Source organism: Littorina saxatilis, linkage group LG8, assembly GCF_037325665.1.
Source record: "Littorina saxatilis isolate snail1 linkage group LG8, US_GU_Lsax_2.0, whole genome shotgun sequence".
NCBI classification, from domain to species: domain Eukaryota; kingdom Metazoa; phylum Mollusca; class Gastropoda; order Littorinimorpha; family Littorinidae; genus Littorina; species Littorina saxatilis.
In genome coordinates this window covers 20,445,843-20,469,819 of record NC_090252.1, presented here as the reverse complement: position 1 = coordinate 20,469,819, position 23,977 = coordinate 20,445,843, and the positions used below count along the sequence as shown (strand labels likewise).

The 23,977-nt window shown below is 40.2% G+C and overlaps 1 protein-coding gene across 1 annotated transcript in view; it reads left to right on the top strand.

Annotated features, from left to right (window-relative positions):
• LOC138974547 (uncharacterized) overlaps positions 1–23,977 on the top strand; it is a 252,051-nt gene that overhangs the window by 96,769 nt on the left and 131,305 nt on the right. Inside the window, exons 28-30 of the mRNA XM_070347263.1 lie at positions 13,862–13,980; positions 15,336–15,480; positions 16,835–17,006. Of these exons, the coding sequence (XP_070203364.1) occupies positions 13,862–13,980; positions 15,336–15,480; positions 16,835–17,006 (436 nt within the window). The remainder of the gene's footprint in view (positions 1–13,861; positions 13,981–15,335; positions 15,481–16,834; positions 17,007–23,977) is intronic.

The following is a 23,977-nucleotide window of genomic DNA, read 5'->3' as shown; positions in this document are numbered from 1 at the left end:
ATCGAAAGTTTTGGGGCAATATTCCAAACCACCGGTGAGAAAAACGTTGGTTTGTGTGTATGTTTTCCTTCTTTGGCGTTACTATTCTTGTTTTGAGGGTTGGGTTCATAAAACGGACATAAAACTTAAACCGCTTGACAGAAATTATATAACTGTAAATCATTCGAAAGGGAAGGCATTCATGTACACGTTTGTGCCACTTAAAATGACGTCATTATCTGTTTTTTGTGTGAAATTGACAAGAAGAGCGGGGTAGTAGTTGCGCTGAGAAGGATAGCACGCTTTTCTGTACCTCTCTTCGTTTTGACTTTCTGAGCGTGTTTTTAATCCAAACATATCATATCTATATGTTTTTGGAATCAGGAACCGACAAGGAATAAGATGAAAGTGTTTTTAAATTGATTTCGAAAATTCAATTTTGATAATACTTTTTAATTTTTTAATTTTTAGAGCTTGTTTTTAATCCAAATATAACATATTTATATGTTTTTGGAATCAGAAAATGATGGACAATACGATGAACGTAAATTTGGATCGTTTTATAAAAAAGCATATTTGTTTTACAATTTTCAGATTTTTAATGACCAAAGTCATCAATTCATTTTTAAGCCACCAAACTGAAATGCAATACCGAAGTCTGGGCTTTGTCGAAAATTACTTGACCAAAATTTCAACCAATTTGGTTGAAAAATGAGAGCGTGACAGTGCCGCCTCAACTTTCACGAAAAGCCGGATATGACGTCATCAAATACATTTATCAAAAAAACTGAAAAAAAGGTCTGGGGATGTCAAATTTCATAAAGATCGGTCCAGTAGTTTAGTCTAAATCGCTCTACACACACACACACACACAGACACACACACGCACATACACCACGACCCTCGTCTCGATTCCCCGCTCTACGTTAAAACATTTAGTCAAAACTTGACTAAATGTAAAAAGGAGGAATAATTGCAATCACACATTCGCACAGACACACACGCATACAAACACACACACACTGACACTCGCACACACACAAACACACACACACACACGCACTCATACACACACACACACACGCGGGCGCGCACGCACGCACGCACGCACGCACGCACGCACACACACACACACACACACACACACACACACACACACACACACACACAAAGACATACACAAAGACATACACAAACATACCGACAAAATGACAGACATACACACAGTGAGACAAACCGACACAGAAACCCCCACACATGCACGCACGCACTTATGTACGCAGACAAAGACGTAGAGATGCTTATAGAGAAACACTTACGCAACCAAAAAAATACGCACACAAACACACAGACAGACAAACTTCATTCTTGGTAGAGAAATGCATTTCTTTCTGTATTGCTTTCCCTGTAAGTGCACCTACCTCGCAGAGAGAGAGAGAGAGAGAGAGAGAGAGAGAGAGAGAGAGAGAGAGAGAGAGAGAGAGAGAGAGAGAGAGAGAGAGAGAGAGAGAGAGAGAGAGAGAGAGAGAGAGAGTGAGAGAGACACACAGACAGACAGACAAAGACACAGAGAGAAAGAGATAGACAGACAGATCTAGAGGGAGAGACAAACAGACGAACACACAGACAGACATAGACAAACACACAAACAAAGACACACAGACAGACTTCACTATTGTATGTGCAAGTAATTTTGTTAAACCACACGTTACGTTCACCACTGAACGTGAAACCATGTAAAACGTTACTATCTCAGATAACGGCACTGACGCTACCGGAAATAGAATTTATCAGTGAAATTCTACCATCAATTTAGTAATCGATGCGATGTAAATTATCCTAAAACTGTGGTATGATCAATCAATCAATGAAGCTTATATCGCGCATATTCCGTGGGTACAGTTCTAGGCGCTCTGCAGTGATGCCGTGTGAGATGAAATTTTATACGGCCAGTAGATTGCAGCCATGTCGGCGCATATTTACCTTTCACGGCCTTATTCCAAGTCACACGGGTATGGTAGACAATTATTAACTGTGCCTAAGCAATTTTGCTAGGAAAGACCCTTTTGTCAATCGTGGGATCTTTAACGTGCACACCCAATGTAGTATACACGGGGGGTGGTTCGGACACTGAAGAGAGCCTGCACACAAAGTTGACTCTGTGAAATAAATTTCCGCCGAACCTGGGATCGAACTCGCGCTGACAGCGGCCAACTGAATACAAATCCAGCGCGCTACCAACTGAGCTATATCCCCACCCATCACGACATCGTTTAGCATTTAGGATCAAATGGTGCCAATGTGTACACAATGCACTAGTCACAGACAACAGTTATACACTTTACGTACATGTAACTCTCCAACTGACATTGTCTGCCACTTGAAACAAATGACTTTCGAAGGAAAATGAACTCCAATATATAAAAATTATGTATGATTTTTAATAATTACTTGCACTTTTTGAAAATAAAGCTTTTTCTACGATAAGGTGTTTACCCCCTAAATGTATAAGTCATCCGGTAGAAAAACCGGAAGTATCGTGTACTAAGCATATGTATATGTTTAAAAAGTTAATTGTGTTTATGTATAACATCTTGCCTATGTATACTGTTCAAAAAAAGAAACGCATAGCTTGTAATATTTGGTTAATTTAGTTATATGGCTACAAGGATATCCACCAAACTGCAGAAAATGTTTATCTGGTCGTCGACCTTTCGTCCATTGCCACAAGTGAGCTCTGCACGTGACGCATGCGTTATCAGTGGCTACAATGTCAAAATTGCTCATTTGGCATGACCACTCGTCATGCTTCAGTGTAATCTCGTGAAACTCGGGGAATATTGAGCTCTCACCATGTCTTCCAAAACCCATAAAAGCGGATTGTTCGCCACAAAGAAATCAGACGACAATTCAGCGACGAAAGATGGCCCGATTGAGCAGAGAAGACCGCCAAATTGCATTGGGTCGTTTACAAGCAGGCCAAAGTCAAAGTGCAATCGCCAGGCACTTCCACGTGTCCCAGAGCACCATCAGTAGACTGTGGGTCAGGTTTCAAGCCACTGGCTCCGTTGCTGACTTGCCACGAGCGGGAAGACCAAGGGCGACAACTGCTGCTCACGACCGCTTCATACGGCTCCGCCACCTCCGGAATCGTTTCCTGTCGGCCTCATCTTCTGTCCAGGCTCTCCCCGGGCCACACCGATTATCGGACCAGACCGTGCGGAACCGCCTGCATGAAGCTGGTTTGAGAGCTCGCAGACCTCACAGAGGAGCTGTCCTCACCCGCCGGCATCGCCAGAACCGAGTGCAGTGGGGCAACCAGCACCTTCGCTGGACCGTCCGGAATCACTGGAGACACGTGTGCTTCAGCGACGAGTCCTACTTCCTGCTCCAGCGACATGATGGTCGGAGGAGGGTCTACCGGAGAGTAAACGAACGTTACGCGCCCAACTGTGTGGATGAGACACCCGTTCATGGTGGTGGAGGCGTCATGGTGTAGGGGGCGATCAATACCGCTGGAAGGAGCACCCTGGTGCACGTCCAAGGGCGCATAACTGCCCAGCGATACGTGGAGGAAATTCTGCGCCCACACGCCCTTCCTCTTCTGGCTGACCAGGATGCCATATTCCAGCAGGACAATGCTCGCCCGCACACAGCACGAATCACCACCCAGTTCCTCACCGACCACCATGTCCAGGTGCTTCCCTGGCCATCCATGTCGCCAGACATGAACCCGATAGAACACCTCTGGGATGAATTGGACAGACGTGTGCGCAGGCGAGTAGAAGCGCCGGCAAATCACCGCGATCTATTGCAGGCACTTCAGGAGGAGTGGGACACCATCCCACAGCAAGATATCCGGCATCTGATCCAGTCCATGCCCAGAAGGTGCCGGGCAGTTGCTGCTGCTCAAGGCAGTCACACCCCCTACTGACTTGACAGCCTCGGCACCCAATCGTATTGATTGACTGATTGATTTGAAGATGCAAATGAACTGTGTGTGCATTCAACTGTGTCCATACCAAATTTCAAACAAATAATCTAAATATTGGATTTTCTGTTAATTTTTTCGAAAAATAAAACAAATTTGGCAAGTAGCAACTATGCGTTTCTTTTTTTGAACAGTATATATGTTTAGGTTTTGAATACTTTAGGGGAAAACCATAGCCATTATTCATTCATCTTCAACTAACACCCCTAATCTCAGGGCACATTTTGTTAGTGGGGATAGGGTTTCAATCAGTCAAAAATCACTTTCATTCAGTATTTTTTGCCATTTCAAATACATACACGTAATTGCACAATTTCTTGAATTTTAAGATGCTTTAACTGACTATACCAAGAAAACCTGCACTTTTTGTAGAATTAGTTTTTTGTCCATGATTTATGTTTAAAAATGTCAATTTTTACGACAAAAATGCTAACGGTTGCCTCACCAGAGGACACGTACCAACGACGTAAATCGTGTCTGCCAATTAAAATGCATATATTTTGAAATAAGGGGAATCATAACATATTTCACTGTAAAGTGTCTCACTCTAATACCTACTTGGTTCATTGTGTATTTGGTTAAGTGAATTGCAGATAAGTTTTTTTTGAAAATGAGAGCTATACATATATTTTATTAAAACTGAAACTGGTGGAGTGAAAAACAGACCTGTTTTGAAGAAGTCGTACTAAAATCATTTATGGGCTTGAACTTCACAGTTTGCGTGTTATCTTTTAAAGAAAACCCGTTTTCATCACTAACAATGACCTAATTTACACATACATATCGGTCGGTCATAGTCGCGTTTTTTTAGAGAGGTAGTGTACAAACTGTCGTTCTGTACGTTTAAATTACATGTCAATTATTTTAGTCATATATCAATCAATAAATACATGCGCATACTTTTATTAAACGTTACTTTCACTTTAAGATCGCTTCTAACATTTAGTATAATTTCTGACAAATGCACGCTATGTAATAAATTGATAATATTATGGACGCCATGTGGTAAAACCGGAAGTTGAATTATTTTGCGATAGCAAAATCCTTTTACAATGATCACTTTCCTTTTATATTAAGCTGATCTTCAACGTTATGGGTAAAAATCTAACAGATTGAACCAAATTATCCTTTTTCAAGCCTGTGTATGTGTAAACTCTTTTTTGCTTCGACCCGGTTCGGTTTTCGGAGTTGATTCAAAATCATCCATTATGTATCTTATGCGACTGTTGTTTTCCTCGGTAAATTAACAATTGTTGATGTAAAATAATTCTAGCTGTGAGAATAAACAATTTTCAAGATGTTTTTGATTGCGGTTTCAACCAGGCGTTCAGTTAGCTATACATATCGATTGAGAAAATGGCATTTCTTGTTTTGTCGTCCGCATGTTATACAGATGTTGTTAAAAATACAACTGTGTATACGAATTAGGCATTTTACTTGCTGTCTGATGGCAAAAATCTTTAGCTTTCGTTTAAGGTATAATTTGCTTATATCCGTATGCAGTCAAGCGGTACATGACGGTTTTTATATTTAGTCAAGTTTTGACTAAATATTTTAACATCGAGGGGGAATCGAAACGAGGGTCGTGGTGTATGTGCGTGTGTGCGTGCGTGTGTGCGTGTGTGTGTGTGTGTGTGTGTGTGTGTGTGTGTAGAGCGATTCAGACTAAACTACTGGACCGATCTTTATGAAATTTAACATGAGAGTTTCTGGGTATGAAATCCCCATACGTTTTTTTCATTTTTTTGATAAATGTCTTTGATGACGTCATATCCGGCTTTTCGTGAAAGTTGAGGCGGCACTGTCACGCCCTCATTTTTCAACCAAATTGGTTGAAATTTTGGTCAAGTAATCTTCGACGAAGCCCGGGGTTCGGTATTGCATTTCAGCTTGGTGGCTTAAAAATTAATTAATGACTTTGGTCATTAAAAATCGGAAAATTGTAAAAAAAAATAAAAATTTATAAAACGATCCAAATTTACGTTTATCTTATTCTCCATCATTTGCTGATTCCAAAAACATATAAATATGTTATATTCGGATTAAAAACAAGCTCTGAAAATTAAATATATAAAAATTATTATCAAAATTAAATTGTCCAAATCAATTTAAAAACACTTTCATCTTATTCCTTGTCGGTTCCTGATTCCAAAAACATATAGATATGATATGTTTGGATTAAAAACACGCTCAGAAAGTTAAAACAAAGAGAGGTACAGAAAAGCGTGCTATCCTTCTTAGCGCAACTACTACCCCGCTCTTCTTGTCAATTTCACTGACAGCTACTTGACTAAATATTGTATTTTCGCCTTACGCGACTTGTTTGTAACCTACCCCCTGCGTCATGGCTGCATTTTTGCAGAATATGGGTCATGTTACAAAAACGCTTCTCATTCTTAGGTGGTTGGGTTTAGCCATTTGTCGTTTACCGAACTGTGGCTGCAAATAAAACGAACTTTCCAAAAAACATAATATCTAATGTGACCACCAAAAGTAACCTTTCCACTATAGCCAGCCAGGTGACTATAGTGCTTGCTGCCGGCAAGCCGAGAACATTTTCCCTCTTTATCTTTGCTGCGCTGGCACCAAAATCCCTCCACGCGGATGTGTTTTCAGACACATCGTACAGAGGGTGTCTTGTGTCCAGTCTCCCTGGGCATTCTGCATCAATCCCACGTGGATCCTCACTCGGTCCGTCTCCCTCGCCCGACACCAGAACTGTCAATAACATGTTGATTAGAACTCATGTTCATTCATGTCACTGACGTAAAGTATCTCACCCAATCCAATCGAAACGGCACAGCCACGTTTAACATTGTCACTTTATTTCCGTTAATTTATCTTAACATTACTGAAATCAGTAATTAACGTTAAGTCCTTCTTAAAAACCAATGGCTCTAAACGGAATTCAACACATAACAGTGAAAAACGGTTACATACACAATTTTGTCGCTCATCATCCAACCATGTAAATTGTCATTAACATAGTGAAGCACGTTACAATCAGCCAAAAAGTAACTGTTTTTACAGGAACAATATCCAACATATTCATTAGGCACGCACTGACAATAGCCCGTTGGGATTAAACACACAGAGTGTGGAGTTTCCTGCCTACCTCTTCTGAGTCTGTTGAGACCATATACGTTGTTTGCGTTTTTGACCAAAATATGACATTTTACACAGATTGAGACAGTCATTGTTCTCTGAGACAACAAGGTGAACAATGACTGTCGAGATCTGTGAACAATGATGTGAACAATGACTGTCGAGATCTGTGTAAAATGTCATATTTTGGTCAAAAACGTAAATAACATTGATGTATCGATCGAATTTCTTTCAGGTACTGACTTAGTTGTTATTTTGATGATTGAACGAGCACACACACACACACACATGCAATCAAACACACACACACACACCAAGAACACCTGTTTACACCAAACACATATACTTCAATGTGCCACAAAAATAGTGCAACTTCAAAAGTTTATTCAACTAATTCAATTAACATTAGAATATTTGATTATCGCAACATTTTGTTCAGAACATAATCAAAGGAACGGAAAATTCATGAACATCAAATAAAACATCAATTAAATTGCTACATCTCTTTGCACCGTCAGTGTCAGTAACTGTTGTACACACTTGTCGTCACCCTATCTCGCGATCAAGACTGGACGAGTTCATTGAGTAAGCTTGTGGGGTTAACAGCAGAGACAATCAACACGTTTGGTCTTATTGGCTCACGTAAGTGTAGCCTATGGGATGCTAACTTGTGTCTGTCTGTGCGTGCGTGCGTGTGTGATAGAAACTTTAACATTTGACTGAACACCGAAATACTAATTTTACCGGGTTATTATCCAATCAATCAATCAATCAATGAGTCTTATATCGCGCATATTCCGTGGGTACAGTTCTAGGCGCTCTGCAGTGATGCCGTGTGAGATGAAATGTTATACGGCCAGTAGATTGCAGCCATTTCGGCGCATATTTACCTTTCACGGCCTATTATTCCAAGTCACACGGGTATAGGTAGACAATTATTAACTGTGCCTAATCAATTTTGCCAGGAAAGACCCTTTTGTCAATCGTGGAATCTTTAACGTGCACACCCAATGATCAACATTTTGTCGGCACGTATGTAGATAAAGTGTGTATTCAAAGAAATCGGGTGGTGGTGGGTTTTGGGGGGGTAAAAACAGGTGACTGGTTTGTGTTGTGTGTGGTATGTAGACCAGGTCAGGGGTCAAGGTTAGGTCAGATCGCATGAAGCATTGTGGTATAGATTTACTTCTAAGTTCTAACCGAGCTGCATTCGCCGATTCGGGGAAGACGATTTCACATTGTTCGGTTTCGTAGCGGCTCCAGAAAAAAATAGATGAAGAAGATACCACAGGAGATTTCCTGCAGGTTGATCTGCACAGCGTGTTTCCAGTGTCTGCGCGAGAAAACGCGATCGAAAGGGCAGTGTCGATCTCACTGGCAGTCGTGTCCCCGTAAGTAGGCTACAGACAGACAGATCTAGATCTAGCGTCTCCCACTCTTGCACTGTGTCTATGCTTACTGTGTGTGTGTATGTGTGACGGAGTGATTGAGTTTGTTATTGTTTGTTGATTTCTTACGGGAGCCTTGAAGGCTTCGCCTCTTGTTTTGTTATTGGGATGTTCAAGTTGTTTATGGTACAGTTGTGGAAAGTAGGCAGAACTTGCATTGTCGTCGATAGTGGCATGTCAGGTTCATTTTCTGCACTAAGGAAGAAATTCATATCTTCAAAGGACATGTCGAAAGTACTTGCCCCGCGCATATCGACTCGGCCGGTTGCTGTGTGCGAACGAGCTGAGTGAACTTCGCGAGGGGTTTGAATTTGGCCGCGGCAAAACTTGGAGTTGTGTGTTGCCTGCAACAATTATGCTGATGGAGGGTGTCTCCCATGTTCATCTTTTGTTCAGCTGAAATGTGTTGGTATTCGATCGGAGTTAAAAGTCGTCTTTTGTTTTCAATTTCTTCCCGAGATAGATCTGCAAATCGCTTCATTTGCAGACGTGTGATTTGATCTGTGGGTTAATACGCGTGTCCCAAATATGAAGTAAGTAGTTCCTTTGAAGTTTCGGTTAACCTGAAACGCCCAAATATGAAGTTGTGTAGGCCTCTGACGTCACACGGCTCAAAGAAAGGAAATCCAATGTCCAATGGATACATTGACGCTCACACACTTGCTGTTTCTGTTCGAAAAAATGTGCTTTTGAAACACGAGTTCCTGTACATTCACGTGCTCACGTGTTTCACTGATACCACGAGACACTGCCACTGGGAATCCACTGGGTGTGTGCGTGCAGTCTGTTAGACAATGTCATGCTCTTGGTACAAACTGACGTTTGTTCAATAATTTACAGCAAAAGTATTATCATGACAGCATTGCTTTACAATGCTCAAGTAAACAATATGCAGCGCCCTTAAAACGGCAAGGGACTATCTGAAATGTTCACTTTTAAACGTTTGAGTACATTTTGTGTTGTACCTAGAATTAAATAAACATCTTTTGGAATATTATGCAATGCCCTCATTTCCACTCGTATATTAAAACATTACTGTCCATGCTCCGATATCGTCGCGATATAACCTTCGTGGTTGAAAACGACGTTAAACACCAAATAAAGAAAGAAAGAAAGATGCTCTGATACAGGTGTCTGTATGCACGTATGTGTATTGAACGCAACATAAAAGCGGAGTCAGAACACTTTCCGTTTTGCGTGATTTTGATAAAAAAAAAGATGTTTGGATTGTTGTTGAGGTGTTAAAGTTGATATTTTGTGTTTGTGATATCAGAGACTGAAACAGACAGAAGAGAGAAGAAAACGCTATATCAATTTTCTGACCTGTGATTGTGACACCTGGCTACCTCACGTAATAACACATAGCATTTTGCTTGAGTTCGTGTCAACTGTGTTATGATTTACCTGAATTAAAATTGTTTAAAATATGAACAGTTAATGAATTGTAAATATAAGATACAACTAATGAAGCTAGCAAGATTTGTAGCCCATGTTATGATTTTAGTATGTTAGCGTTACATCTAGTTCCTTTATTGGTATGTATATGTATGTAATACATGCTTTTGTTTTGTGTTTTTTTACAAAAGATGCATGGCATAATGGTATTGCCAATTTTTTTCGGCTGTATATTATCGTTGTCCGCTTAAAGTATACATGTTATCTGTCTGATTTCTTACCTGATTTTGTTAAACCTATTTTTGTTTTTGTTTTGTTTGTATGTATGGAAGTGTATATTGCCAATTTATGTTGGTTGTATAGTGTTGTTGTATTTGTCCACTCAATTTGTATACATATATTAACTGTCTGATTTGTTACCTTTTTTGTGTGTTAAATGCATATCTTCCCGCAGTGGGGCACTGCGGTTATGAAATTAAAGGCCCCTCCTGTTTTTGGAACCGCAGGAGCTTTCTAGTTTGCTGTTAGGTAGATTTTTGGTTCCTCTTTCCTGTCATGCTCTCTTTTTCTTCATGAATTCTTTTCTTTTTTCTGCCTTCTTGCTCATTCACCTGTATTTTTTCCAAAACTCTATTCTCTTGCCGCTTGTCTCGCGATTCATGTATAGTTTAATCTGTTAGTGTTCTGATGTAAGTCCAGCAGTAGATCTTCTTCTTCTTCTTGGCGTTCGCAGAGGTTACACAATCAGTCCAGCACTGGTGATAAATGTTGTCGTTTTCTCCAAGTCCTGTCGACTGCCGTATAGTTTGGTCTGCAAGGGAGTTGGTGACGGCCACACTTCTTTTCGTTCCTCATCTAGTAAGGGACATCGCTGTAAGATGTGTTCCGCTGTTTGGTCCTCTTGACCGCAGGCACAGGTTGGTGATGGCGCCAGCTTGAACTTTCGGTTCATGTGAGCATTGAGCCTGTTGTGGCCAGTACGCAGCCTGATGAGGTTGACTTGCTGCTCTCTGGACATTGTGTGGTAGTCATCTCTGTTTGTCCTTGGCCTCATCAATGCCTTGATGATTGTCTTCTGCTCACTAAAGCTGACACTGTTTTCAGGTTGGTCTTCCACGGCTCCTTCTTTTGCCAGCTCATCTGCCCTTTCATTTCCTGGTATCCCACAGTGTGCTGGTATCCACTGGAGGACAACTCTTCTGGTTTGTCTGACCATCTGTAATGCTTTGGCCAGCTGTGGGAGTTTGTCGTTCTCTAGGGCCTGAAGGACTGAAAGGGCGTCCGAGAGGAAGACAACTTGGTAGCAAGGGTCTGCGGAATCCTGAACGAAGGAGGCGGCCTGCATGAGAGCTTCTGCTTCTGCTTTATAGTTTGTGCAGTGTTTGCCAGTGGCAACGCTGGATGTAGCTGTATGTCCCCCAGGGAACTGGATGAGAATGCCTGCACCTCCATTGAGCACGGCGTTAGTTGCTGATCCATCGGTGTATACATGGATCCACGCCTCTTTTGGGTACTGTTCGTCGATCAGGGCTAAGGTGAGTGCCTGTCGAGCTGTGTCATTCTGATCTTCTCCTGAGGTAACATGTGGAACACTGGTGCAGATCTGGATGCCTGGTTTCTCTGTTGCCTTGGGGGTTTCCTCTTCTTCTTGAGTCAGAGGTAGAGTGTTCTGTGGAAGGACTTCCCTGTACTGTCGAGAAAGTCTCTTGCTCTCGTGTACAAAACTGCTCCGTTTAAGCCGGTTCTTGGTGAGGTTGCTCAGTCTGTGCTTCATGGGGTGGTCGGGTAGGCACTTGAGCTTCTCGGCCTGTACCATAGTCTTGGCTTCTCTTCTCTGACAGAGGGGTTGGATGGTGGTAAGCTTCTCCATTTCCTTGATGGGCGTGGATTTCATTGCACCGGTGATGAGTCGGAGGGCCTGGTTTTGCACACGGTCAAGGGTCTGCAGGTTAGTCTTGGCTGAGGTTGACCACGCTGTGGAGCCGTACTCGAGGTGGGGTCTGATTGTTCCCTGGTATACTGTCTTCAGTATCTTCTCGTTCGCTCCCCAGGTGGTACCTGCCAGCTTCCTGAGTATGGCTAGCTTGCGCCGGGCCTTCGTCTCTGCCTGTGCAATGTGTGGTTTCCAGGTCTGCCGTCTATCAAAGGTGACACCTAGGTATGTTGCTTCTTCATCCTCTCTCAGAGGAGTTCCACCAAGCCTAATGGTTCCGGCTTTCTGCTTTGGCGACAGTGTGAATAGGGTGGTGGAGGATTTCTCCTTGTTGATGGAGACGCATCTCAGACACCAGATCGTCGATGAAGAGAAGGAAGAGTGTGGGGGAGAGGACTCCGCCCTGAGGGACGCCATGACGAAGGAGGAACTTCTTGCTTTTGGTCTGGTCGACGTTAACTCTTGCCCTGCGGTTATAGAGGTAAGAGCGAATCCACTGGTACATGTTGCTGGACACGCCTTTCCTCAGCAGTTTTACAAGGAGTCCATCTTTCCAGCAGTAGATAGGTTAAGCCTATTTTAACATACTGGAAACTGGTAATCTTCCAGTAGGTATTAATTTAGTTTTACTAAAGCCTGCTGGGACACAAGTAATGGGTTAGTGCATTTGTAAACAGGAATCGCTTGACAAGTGGCCCCCTTCATCCCCCCCCCTTCCTCGTCCTGATATGGCTCTGCGTAGTCGGCTGGACGTTAAGCAACAAATAAACAAACAAACAAACAAACAAAAATGCATATCTTTGTTTCAAAGCCCTCTGGGCCCAAAGCAATAAAATACTTGACTTGACTTGACTTGACTTGACTTGAATCACATTTTAATTAAATCAAATGCAATGGCGCTGTCAACTTACTGTTTGAAAACAAAACTATAGGATCGTATCAGAACCATTGACACGTGGCTCTATCACATCACCCCCCTTCCCTCCGTCGCGATATAACCTTGAACGGTTGAAAACGACGTTAAACACCAAATAGAGAAAGAAAGAAATAACAAGTCGCGAAAGGCGAAAATACAATATTTAGTCAAGTAGCTGTCGAACTCACAGAATGAAACGCAATGCCATTTTACTCGTAGCATCGTCAGGCCACCGCTCATGGCAAAGGCAGTGAAATTGACAAGAAGAGCGGGGTAGTAGTTGCGCTAAGAAGGATAGCACGCTTTTCTGTACCTCTCTTTGTTTTAACTTTCTGAGCGTGTTTTTAATCCAAACATATCATATATATATGTTTTTGAATCAGGAACCGACAAGGAATAAGATGAAAGTGTTTTTAAATTGATTTGGACAATTTAATTTTGATAATAATTTTTATATATTTAATTTTTAGAGCTTGTTTTTAATCCGAATATAACATATTTATATGTTTTTGGAATCAGCAAATGATGGAGAATAAGATAAACGTAAATTTGGATCGTTTTATACATTTTTATTTTTTTTTACAATTTTCAGATTTTTAATGACCAAAGTCATTAATTAATTTTTAAGCCACCAAGCTGAAATGCAATACCGAAGTCCGGGCTTCGTCGAAGATTACTTGACCAAAATTTCAACCAATTTGGTTGAAAAATGAGGGCGTGACAGTGCCGCCTCAACTTTCACGAAAAGCCGGATATGACGTCATCAAAGACATTTATCAAAAAAATGAAAAAAACGTTCGGGGATTTCATACCCAGGAACTCTCATGTCAAATTTCATAAAGATCGGTCCAGTAGTTTAGTCTGAATCGCTCTACACACACACACACACACACACACACACGCACGCACGCACGCACATACACCACGACCCTCGTTTCGATTCCCCCTCGATGTTAAAATATTTAGTCAAAACTTGACTAAATATAAAAACACGAACAATAAAAACACGAATTGACCGCTGAGTACATGGTCATTGTTATCTTGTTTATGTTTGTACACATTGTGTTTTGACGCGTACTGCCTTTTGTTTTCAGAGCTGCCCAAGATTACAAACAACCTTACCTTCGAACCTGACACGCCAACGGGGGGAGACAAGGTGGTCTTGAGATGCAATGCTAGCGGCAAACCACGTCCAACCTATATGTTTACAAAGGTAAACTGACACTTGACCTAGGATTCCATACGATTTTGCCGCATGTTGTACGCATGCGTGGTTGTCTTGAATACGATCAGTACAGTCAGTGGAAAACAAATACAAAAAGAAAAATTCCAATGCTACTTTTCTTCACAAACGCATTCTGAAACCGATCCTGTATTTTGACACATGATTAGTTTTTGTCAGTCAACATTGAAAAAAGCATTTGTTTAAAAATGTATTGGTAAGCTTAATTAACGATGCGACGGATGCGGGTGAAGCACGTTTGAATCATGGATGTTCAAATGCTGTGTGGAGTACGCTTATTTTTCTGAAAATACACCAAGTTTGTTTGAGAATACTCCAAATGCAAAACAGGGGTTCCCAGGTCTGTGAAACACATTTACTTGAGTGTATCTATGTCGTGAGATTCAACAAACCTGCTTACTAGTTCGATGTGTGTAGATAGCTTTGTCTAAACCTCAGCCAGGATGCATTTGTAAAAAGGTTTAAGTGTACCTCAGCCACTCGTAGAAGTTTAACTGAACTAGATATGTTTGTCTTCGTGCATTTCTTCTTTCGTTGTATTGTATACGTAAATATGTTTTATTGTTTGTATATGTGACGTTTTTTTCTCTTCTTCACTTGTTTAAATCAAAGTACATTATTATGCTGACTGAACCATATCAGTAACTCTCACTGTTCACATGTTTAACCAAATTGTTTTTCTCATGGTATCGCAGACACTATGTAATTCTAACTTTCCAAAAGTGAAACTCCAGACTGTGCCTTATTGAGCTTCACGGTGCAATCACATATTGATTAACGTTCATTTGAAACTGTGAAGTTATTATCGTAGATTGACGCCCAACCTAAGCCTTCGTTTCCCACGGAGCCATTCAAGCATGTCGTAAAATATATGAACTATGAACCCAGTCTGTTTTTAGACATGATAAGAACGCCCTATCAGTATGCTAGTGTCCTTGGAAATGTCAATCACCGGTGTTCGCTAGATGCATTCAGGTTACTGTTCAGACTAATGACGAGCAAAGTTGGATATGTTAACGAAACGAGGACCCAAAGTCTTGTTGTGGGGCAAAGGGTGTTGCAACTTAGGAACAGAATCATTGTTTATTGCTTTCAAAACTATGCTCGGTTCATGATATACATGTAAAAGAAAAGAACCTGTTGGAAACGGGTGTCAACAGAGACAATGATGAGGGAATAGTACTTAGATGATCTATCACCGATTGATTTAGAATGTCTAGCAGTACCTATTGATATGGTGACAGGATTAGACCCAAAACAGTACCAGTGTATTGTGGTGATGACATAATTAGACCTACAACAGTACCTTTGTATTTTGATGACAGGGTCATCAGAATCTGCTGATGGAACCCCAAAACAAAGAAACATACATCATCGAGAACATGAAGCCTGAAGATGCGGGGGTCTATATGTGTAAAGCGACAAACATTGGTGGCTCAGCCACTACTGTCGCTCAATTGGGATACAAAAGTAAGTACCCTGCTTCGTTGTTCCATTCAGTTCGTATGTCAGTACGGGGGCCGGGTAGCTCAGTTGGTAGAGCCATACCTGGGAACACGATTTTGCCGTGTTTTGTCGAGAATACGATCAGTACGGTCAGTGGACAACAATACGAGGAGAACAATTCCTAGACTACTTTTCCTCACAAGCGTATCATATCCCGAAGCCGATCCCGTGTTTGGAAACATGATTACTGTTATTGCCAGTAGACATGGAAATAAGCATTTGTTTTACATGTATTGATACACTTAATTACCGGTGCGACGGACACGTGTGAAGCATGTTTGAATCATGGATGTCCAAATGCTGTTTAGAATACGCTCATTTTTTTCTGAAAATACACCAATGAAGTTTGTTTGACAGGACTCCAAGAGCAAGACGGGTGTTCCCATGTATGTAGAGCACTGCACTTGTGATCCTAACGTCACAGGTTCGACACCCGTAAGGGACGAACACGGGTCACCGTTATGTGCAGACTCAGAGACGTATCCATGTCTCAGCCCTATGTCACCACAGTGGCACATAAAAGACCTCGGTCATTCTGCCATACGTGCAGGTGACTGCATGATTACACCTAAACACGCAGACACCAGGGTAGCGCGACTCTTGTTGCTGCTAGCTTTCCACTGGGAGTAAGCGACCCAAAATTTCCCAGCATTAGGGAGAATATAGATTTGTTTTAACATAGAACACATGTTTGCCTGTAGTCAGTTACAGACAAAAAATGCAGCTTTATATCTGTAATGGTGATGAAAACATGAAGTTCCATTTTGTTTGCTACTTCTGCGTTTCTTGCCCCAAATGCACGAAACGATGGCAGAAAATACTTATAGGTTACACACTTTCGAGTGCTGAATAGCTGAGATACTAACCAGCTTAAGAAAATATGTTCGCCGAGAGAAACGAAATTCGTAGAATTGGCCATTCTGACGGGCTGGACTTTGATCGCGTTTTACATTTGAATAGGAGTAAAATATGCCTTTGTTGCCCTCAAATATACAATTGTTGCAGAGGAAATGCGCAGCATATACACTACTTAAGAGACAAAGAAACTGATGTAAATAACCAGTCGTCTTTTATTGACAGACGTTCAACTTCACGCAAGGTAAGTACAAGGTGCAAATTGTACAAGTGCCAAAGTATGCATGTGTGGCGGAGGAGGCACATTTGAAAAAGTTTGCCTTAGGTAAATAAAGTGTTGTTTGTACCCAGCAGTGTATCTGGGTGGGATTTCCTGCTATGTACGTTGCCTTTTAAAGGCTTATGTTGGCAAAAAAGTAGACGAATTTGAACAAAGATGTTCTGTGACATGTGTGTGTTACAGCCAAGCTGACGATCTTGCCCAGGTACAAGGCTGTGGTGTATGACATTTCCAAAAGCGAAACAGATCAATTCTACTTCGTCCCCTTCTCTTGCCAGGCTCCAAACCTGACGAAGGAGCAAGCTGAGCTCAAATGGTTTGGTCCAAACGGTCATATCCGTGAAACCACAGGAGAGTAAGGAACACTGTGCATTTGTTTTAATGTATGCATCTCTGCAGTGTGCGTTTTGTAGAAACTCTCACAAGCCAACAACCTTAGACTGTATGGTGGTTTAGTTCTTAGAGCAGTGGACGTGAGTGTCATCTTTTGGTAACATTGGGTCAACATTTTAGCAGATTTTGTGGAGGTCTAAAATTGACTTTGTTCAACATTCAAGACTATCTAGGTTTATTTGACATGCAGACTTATACACACACACACACACACACACACACACACACACACACACACACACACACACACACACTAACAAATAAACACACGCAGGCATTCATACGCACCAAAACATGCATGCACACATATACACATTCAAACACACACACGTGACACTTATAATAACACACATACAATGGAATGTGGAGGCAGTTGTTATGTTGAGGTGTGTGGCGTGTGTGTGTGTGTGTGTGTGTGTGTGTGTGTGTGTGTGTGTGTGTGTGTGTGTGTGTTGTGTGTGTGTGTGTGTATGTGTGTGTGTGTGTGTGTGTGTGTGTGTGTGTGTGTGTGTGTGTGTGTGTGTGTGTGTGTAATGTTGGTCGAGCAGTCTTGTACTGTGTACACACTTCTAATATAACATCAAAATTCCAATGAGAGTTTGAACACTTCTTGCAATGTTTTCTTTATTATTCACTGAATATACAATCGTACAATGTGTCAGGTTTAATCTAAACGTGCTCTAAAAATGAAAGAAGATCGGTTTATGCAAATTAGGTAACTTATGTTGGATGGGTATGTGTTTGGATTCAATTAAAACTCCTTTACATTAATGTTAATGACATTACACGACGTCGTCCTAATATTTCGATACATTTTGTTAATGACAACATATCCAGTTGTTCGCAAAAGTTGAGATTCCAGAAAGGTGACGTACTCATGTTTCCATCATATAAAGATAAAACAATTTGTTAGTATTTCAATTCGGAAGCATAGTTATAAATAAATAGGTTTGTTCCTTATTTTCATAACATTAAAATTAAAACACCAAGAATATATTTAAAAACGATTGAATTGCACTCTTTTATTTGCTTGAATCCAAATAAATGTATAGTACTGTCATGCACATACAATCTGTGCAAATTGAAAGGCAATCGGTGAATGCAAATACGGTCTTACATTTAAATACTTCGCCAAAACCGGCTGAACCCGTCTCTGTCGTCTGGTTTCAGTTCGCCAAGTTTCATTAGTATTGATGATTTAATCTGATCTCAGGGTTTTGTGATGCTTTTTTCAGGTCAATAGACCAAATGTTATGATATTAACACGACTTGTTATTTTTTTTCTAAGTAGAGACCCAAAACAACAGAGAATTAAAAAAAAAAAAGCTCAGTCCACCTTTGATGACTTTCTTTCTGTCTTTCTTTATGTGGTGTTTAACGTCGTTTTCAACCACGAAGGTTATATTGCGACGGACCTTTGATGACTCCTTGAGTACTCGAAACCAGACCACCAAGAATAGCAATGGTTACAACAGTAACCTTTATCTTACACCAGTAGTTTGGAATTGATTTGCAGAAAGTAGTCACTGCAGCCACACAGCAGCACGTGTGTCTAGCATAGCTCTACTTAAACAAGGATTAAGCACACACTGCCCTCCTACCTGAACTTAAGTTCCCCTTTCTGATATATTAATTTAGCAAGTTATTTCAATATTTTCCTTTGGCTAAATTAACATTCTTCTTTTAACACAAACATTCATTTGTATTTATTGTATTCCTTTTCCAGTTATGTATTTATGTACTTATTCAGACATAAATACAATATTATTCTTCATAGATAAAAAAAGAAGCAAATAAGCCTACAAAACCGCACCAGTCCAACCATATTCCGCGTACACAATCTTTACTTCCATCCCCATTTTGAAATATCGCAACAACAGACTTCCAGATATATAGCACGATCTCTGTTCTCTGTTTGCATGTTTGTCAAGTGTCTTGTCCCCCCATACAGCATGTTAACTCTACCTGTCCCAAGATATGCCAATTGGTTCTAAGAGGACGTTAAAACTAATTGTCAGTAAGTACTGGTGTCACATGACTGATGTGAATCAGTTGATTGGCTAATGGCGATGCGCTAAAACTGTTAGCGCACTCTTGGAGTGTGCTAACTTTTCCACAGAGCGTATTCTTCCGCCCTTTGCCTAAGCGAGACTGTACTCTCATCCTCAGAATTAATTAATGACATGTAGCTTCTATTCTCCACAATACCCACATACCATACATTCCCTGCTTCTCAATTGAAGCATAAGTGGTGTTTTTTTTCTGACAGATTGCATGTACCTGTGTCACAGTTGCCACTGATCTAAAAACAGAACCCGCTGTGTCTATATTTTCAGTTTCGACTTGCGAAAACTCTTTTCATAATTATGCCGTAGCTTATTATCCACATTACCAAATGATGAGTTAGTATACAATTCCCAGCAGATAACAGAAAACACAAGTGTTATTCCAATAACGAACCAGCTAGATCAGCATTTGGAATATATATGTAGCAAACTAGATTACACTGAAATACGACTACATCAGTTCAGTAAATGAATGGTTTCCGGATTGTTCTTGCCTTTAAATAATAATTCGTAATTATGTCAAGGCAAGAACAATCGGAATCGAAAACGTGTAGGGTTTAGAACGTCCGTACCATATATAAGACTTATTACCAGCCTGTCTCATGCGTGCAGACTCAGTGCAACGTGACGAGCATTTTTTTATTTTTGGAATGCCGCAGTGGTTCGATTGCCCTAGCCTAGCAGACGACATAAACCCCGCTCAACAAACTAACATGTTGGGCAAATGTGAACGAAAAAACAATGGAGATATAATACGTGTGGGGTTCAGAGCATTCTTACCGTTCATATTTAGTACCAGATTCCCCGATAAGTGAAGATACAACACGAGAAACATGCCACATTTATTTTGAAAATGTGCTAAACGTCGACCTTGGGGGTTAGCCAATTCAAGGGGAGTCACTCTGCACAGTCAATCCGTCGAAGCTCGACTTGAGGTTTCGAATCGCAAATAACTAAGAACACAGTCCTTTCTCGGAGTTCAAATGAGGTCTCTCTGAAAGATCATCTCTGTTTAGTTTAACGCTACACTGGAATTTACCAACAGAAATTAAAACAAGAGTTTGCGTGTGATGAAAGCACGACACACTTGAGACAGCCCACACAAAAGTAGATCTTCTACGACCTGACCACACAGTTATGCCTATTCAAATGCGTGTAGCAAAATGTGCGTGTTGTATCTTCTTTTTTTCTCTGGTGGTACCGACAATATCGTTATTGAAACAATCCCAGTGCACTAAGGGATGTATAGAGCAAATCTCGATAATAATTATTGAACTCAGCCATTGCGATCTCTACTACAGGCCTACCCGCCACGCATCTGGGGGCCAGATGTGGGGGCCTACTGCATCTCTATTGACAATCTGTAGTTTTGGGATAATTTTTACACAGAACTTTCCTAAAATGCTTAGAGAAGGTCTGATGCAGTTTAAACAACTATTTATAATATAAAATAAGCAGGCTGAATTATATTAATTTCATTGAATAAATTAGTGGTTATGGCGTTATCGTCATAGAAATAAGACTACCTATTACTTTAGTAGTACAGTGCGGTGATACTAACTTGTGAAACAACAACTCAAGCCAGCAAAGTTTAAGGAATAATAATTCCTGGAATGATTATACTATAGTGAAGAAGACACTGTGCAGTGTAATTAACATAATAATATGAACGAGGATGTATCACCTCGGAGAACTCAGGGCACTCGCTAAAACAGAGAACATGCATAAAGATTAAGTAAGTTTTCGAAACATTCTCTACTAACATCAAAACACAGACACAAACACACACACACACACACACACACACACACACACACACACACACACACACACACACATGTACACCCACACATGTATGTAGACTGATGTACACCCACACAGTCACACACACATAGCTGCCCTGTGTTAAGCTTCAACTTTGACAAAGAAAGGGGGTCAGACAGAAGAGAAAATGAAGTGTTAAGTTGACATTATCTGAAGTGTGACAGAACATTTGACTTTGAGTGTCATTTTGTTAAACACACACACTAAGGAAGATATAGATTATAGAAGACAAGACATGCATGAACAAGCTTTTTACTTACTCCAAATGTAGAGTGTGTTATGACAGCTTCAGCACTTTCAAGGAAGGCTCTTTCCCTGACCGAGGTGTGGATGCATAGCTGTGGTTTTTCAGAAGGATATTTGACAGAATCCCACCATGTCTCTCTTTCATGTCAAATTCATAGGTGACAGAGAGTTCCATGGTGATCCTACACATGGATTTCCTACACACATAGTTCATCAGAACATTGAACAATATGAAGGAAAAAATGGTCCACTTTCCCTAATTGGTAGCGTAGAGGATGTAACTCAGGACCAGATCGATAATGTAATGAAACAAATAGAAGATATTCTATCCGAAGCTGCCAATAAATTGAACATGCTTAGAAAGAATAAGCAGAAGAAAAAAATAAATACATGTAGCAGTAACAATGCTCATAGCGGAGTTAAGAACATTTGGTTTGATAAAGAATGTAAACAGACAAGAAGGAAATATAGAAAAATAAAGAGAAAATGTAAAGCCCAACCAAATAACAGAGAGATTATACAAGATAAGGTCCAAGCATTCAAGGATTATAAGGGAACACTGAGTAAAAGTTATAATAGTTATTTAAAGCAGCTACATAAGAAAATTCGAACAATGAAGTCTTCTGACCCCAGCAGTTATTGGAAACTGATAAGTGGATGTGACCAGCAGAAGAAACAAGCGATGCATGATATATCCCGTGAAGTATTCGTAAAACATTTTGAAAAACTTAGAAATGTATCTGACCACGACTTGATTGATGTGCAAGATGATGTGCTTGATGACATAGACCTTATGAATGAACAATTGAATGTTGATATTACAAAGGAGGAGGTGATGATATGTGTAAACAGTTTAAAGAATAACAAAGCTTGCGGATATGATGGTATTTTAAACGAGTTTTTGAAATATTCCTCACCAAAACTATTAACTATTGTAACACGTTTATTTAACTTGATATTGCATACTGGGAAAATGCCTAAAGCTTGGACAGTGGGGTATATAAGCCCAATCTTTAAAGGTAAAGGCTCAACAGCCGACCCTGATAATTATAGAGGAATCAGTGTACTAAGTTGTTTTGGAGTGTGATAAATAAAAGATTGCATGCATTTCTGGATGACAATTCTGTGATCGGCAACGAACAAGCTGGATTCCGAAAAGGCCACTCTACTGTAGACCACATTTTTGCACTACATTGTCTTATTGATATATTTTTACAACAACAAAAAAAGTTATATTGTGCTTTCATTGATCTGCGTAAGGCTTTTGATTCTGTGCAACGCAGTCTCCTGTGGCAAAAGCTGATGCAACGGAATATTAATGGTAAGGTATTGAATGTAATTAAGGACATGTATGATAAGGCAAAATTGTGCGTGAAGGTGAATAGTGTATTCTCCGAGGCGTTCACCTCAAACATCGGGCTTCTCCAGGGCGAAAATGTATCACCGATTCTTTTCTCACTATTTTTAAACGACCTGAAACAGTTTTTGATTGAATATGATGTCAGCCTAGAGTTGCCCCTGAAAAGAGCCCAAGAAATAGATGTTGAACGCATTAATGACTATATGTATTTGTTCCTGTTAATATATGCTGATGATACTGCTATACTCGCCGAAACGCCTGGCGAAATGCAAAAAGCCCTGGATGGACTAGATCGTTATTGTAAAAACTGGGGACTAAGCATAAATATTGAAAAGACGAAAATAGTTGTTTTTTCGCGGGGGAAAATACGGAATATCCCAATTTTTTTCTTGAATGGAGTACCTGTCCAAGTAGTTTGGGACTATGTGTACTTAGGTGTACTATTTAACTATAATAACAAATTTCATAATGCCATGAAACGTCAATGTTTGATTGGTAACCGTGCAATGTTCTCGTTAATTCGAAAATGTAGAAAACTAAATTTACCCATTGACGTGCAATTGGATCTTTTTGAGAAGTGTGTACATCCAATTTTGCTGTATGGTTGTGAGGTGTGGGGATATGATTCATTAGACATATTATCAAGGTTTCAATTGCGATTTTTAAAAATGCTTCTTGATGTATATAAAACTACACCCACCTGTATGGTTTACGGAGAGCTTGGTCGTTATCCAATTAGAATTGAGGTACAATGTCAGTTACTGGTTTATTGGTATAAACTGATGAAAGAAATGAACGATGGTGCGAATAAGATGTCCTGTTTAATGTTAAAGCTACATTTGAAGTTGTACCATGTACAAAACGTTAAATTGCCCTGGTTGTCGCATGTCAATACTATGTTAAATAAGTTGGGTCTATCATATTTATGGACAACTCAGAGTCTTGCCGTCTCAGGTTTTAAAAACGTTGTAAAGCAAAGGCTAAGAGATCAATTCCTGCAGGAATGGAACACTGACGTGAACGCCAACAGCTTGTGTTTTAATTACAGAATGTATAAAAAGGATTTTTGTCTGGAAAGGTATTTGCTTTGTTTGCCTAGGAAATTCCAAGTTAAATTAGCAAAATTTAGAACAAGCAATCATAAGTTGCCAATACATCAGCTTAGATTTTTTAATGCTCCTAGAAATGAAAGATTGTGTGATATGTGCGATAAAAATGAATTAGGTGATGAGTTTCACTATTTGTTCATTTGTACCGACGAAAGTATAGTGTCTGAAAGAAGAAAATTAATTAGTCCTTATTACCGATCTCACCCAAATTGTTTAACATATGAACAGTTAATGAATTGTAAATCTAAGATAAAACTAATGAAGCTAGCAAGATTTGTAGCCCACGTTATGATTTTAGTATGTTAGCGTTATATTTAGGTAGTTTCTT